The sequence below is a fragment of the Galeopterus variegatus genome, unplaced genomic scaffold (genome assembly GCF_000696425.1).
Source record: "Galeopterus variegatus unplaced genomic scaffold, G_variegatus-3.0.2 Scaffold2430, whole genome shotgun sequence".
NCBI lineage: Eukaryota > Metazoa > Chordata > Mammalia > Dermoptera > Cynocephalidae > Galeopterus > Galeopterus variegatus.
The window spans coordinates 110,405-111,286 of NW_007728541.1; the positions used below are offsets into that span (position 1 = coordinate 110,405).

Below are 882 nucleotides of genomic sequence, written 5' to 3' on the forward strand. Positions count from 1 at the left end.
ATTTGTAGCAGAGTGTTGGCTTTGTTAATTTGCCAAACATGCCTGCTAGCATGTGTTGAAAGTATTTGAGGGATTTTTACATATTTAGTAAAGATATTAAAAACATGCCAAGAGATGATTAATATCAAATTCAGCATAGATATTATTACCTAGAGAGGGAGGATGGAGGAAGGGATTTGGAGGAGAGTGTTTAGCTGTGTCTGTAATGTTTTATGTCTTTGAAATGTAAAGATTTGAAGCAAACATAGCAAAATGTTAATGCCTGTTTCATCTGGATTTTGATTAAAAATCAAATACATGGGTGTCTGTCATATTATTTTCTATACTTTTAAAATTATTTTTATTAGAACATTTATTAATAATTTTTATATATTTTGTAGTATTTTTTATACGTTTGTGCTTTGGTGTAAATAAATAGTAAAAACGTGCTTATTTTCAGAAAGAAATCCGTAGTTCCTTGGTTCTTTCAATGTTGCAACAGATGTTAATGGAAGATAAGGCAGATTTGGTAAGAGAAGCTGTAATCAAAAGCCTCGGTATCATTATGGGATACATTGATGATCCAGACAAATATCAACAGGTATATTTTTCAGAATGAACTCTATTATAAAATTCCAGATAACATAATACCCCAAATCTCTGATTCAGATACTTTATAATCTCTTGTAGGGACGGCAGGTATGGTCAGTGTTAGTCATTTGGGGATGGCTGCCTTCAATTTTGCAACTCAGAGGAAAGAATGCTATAAGGCATTTACAGTATCTGCCACAGTTTGTGGCAGGAAATTGGCAATAATGATGCCATGTTTACCACCCCCTTGCTTATCAATGGATACATGATATTTTCTCTAAAGAAAATGGGAAGGGTAGGATTATGGATGGC

The 882-nt window shown here is 33.1% G+C and overlaps 1 protein-coding gene across 1 annotated transcript in view; it reads left to right on the forward strand.

Annotated features, from left to right (window-relative positions):
- Window positions 1-882, forward strand: part of KIAA1468 (KIAA1468 ortholog) — a 145,025-nt gene that overhangs the window by 88,000 nt on the left and 56,143 nt on the right. Inside the window, exon 14 of the mRNA XM_008581669.1 lies at window positions 440-580. Coding sequence (XP_008579891.1) covers window positions 440-580 — 141 coding nt within the window. The remainder of the gene's footprint in view (window positions 1-439; window positions 581-882) is intronic.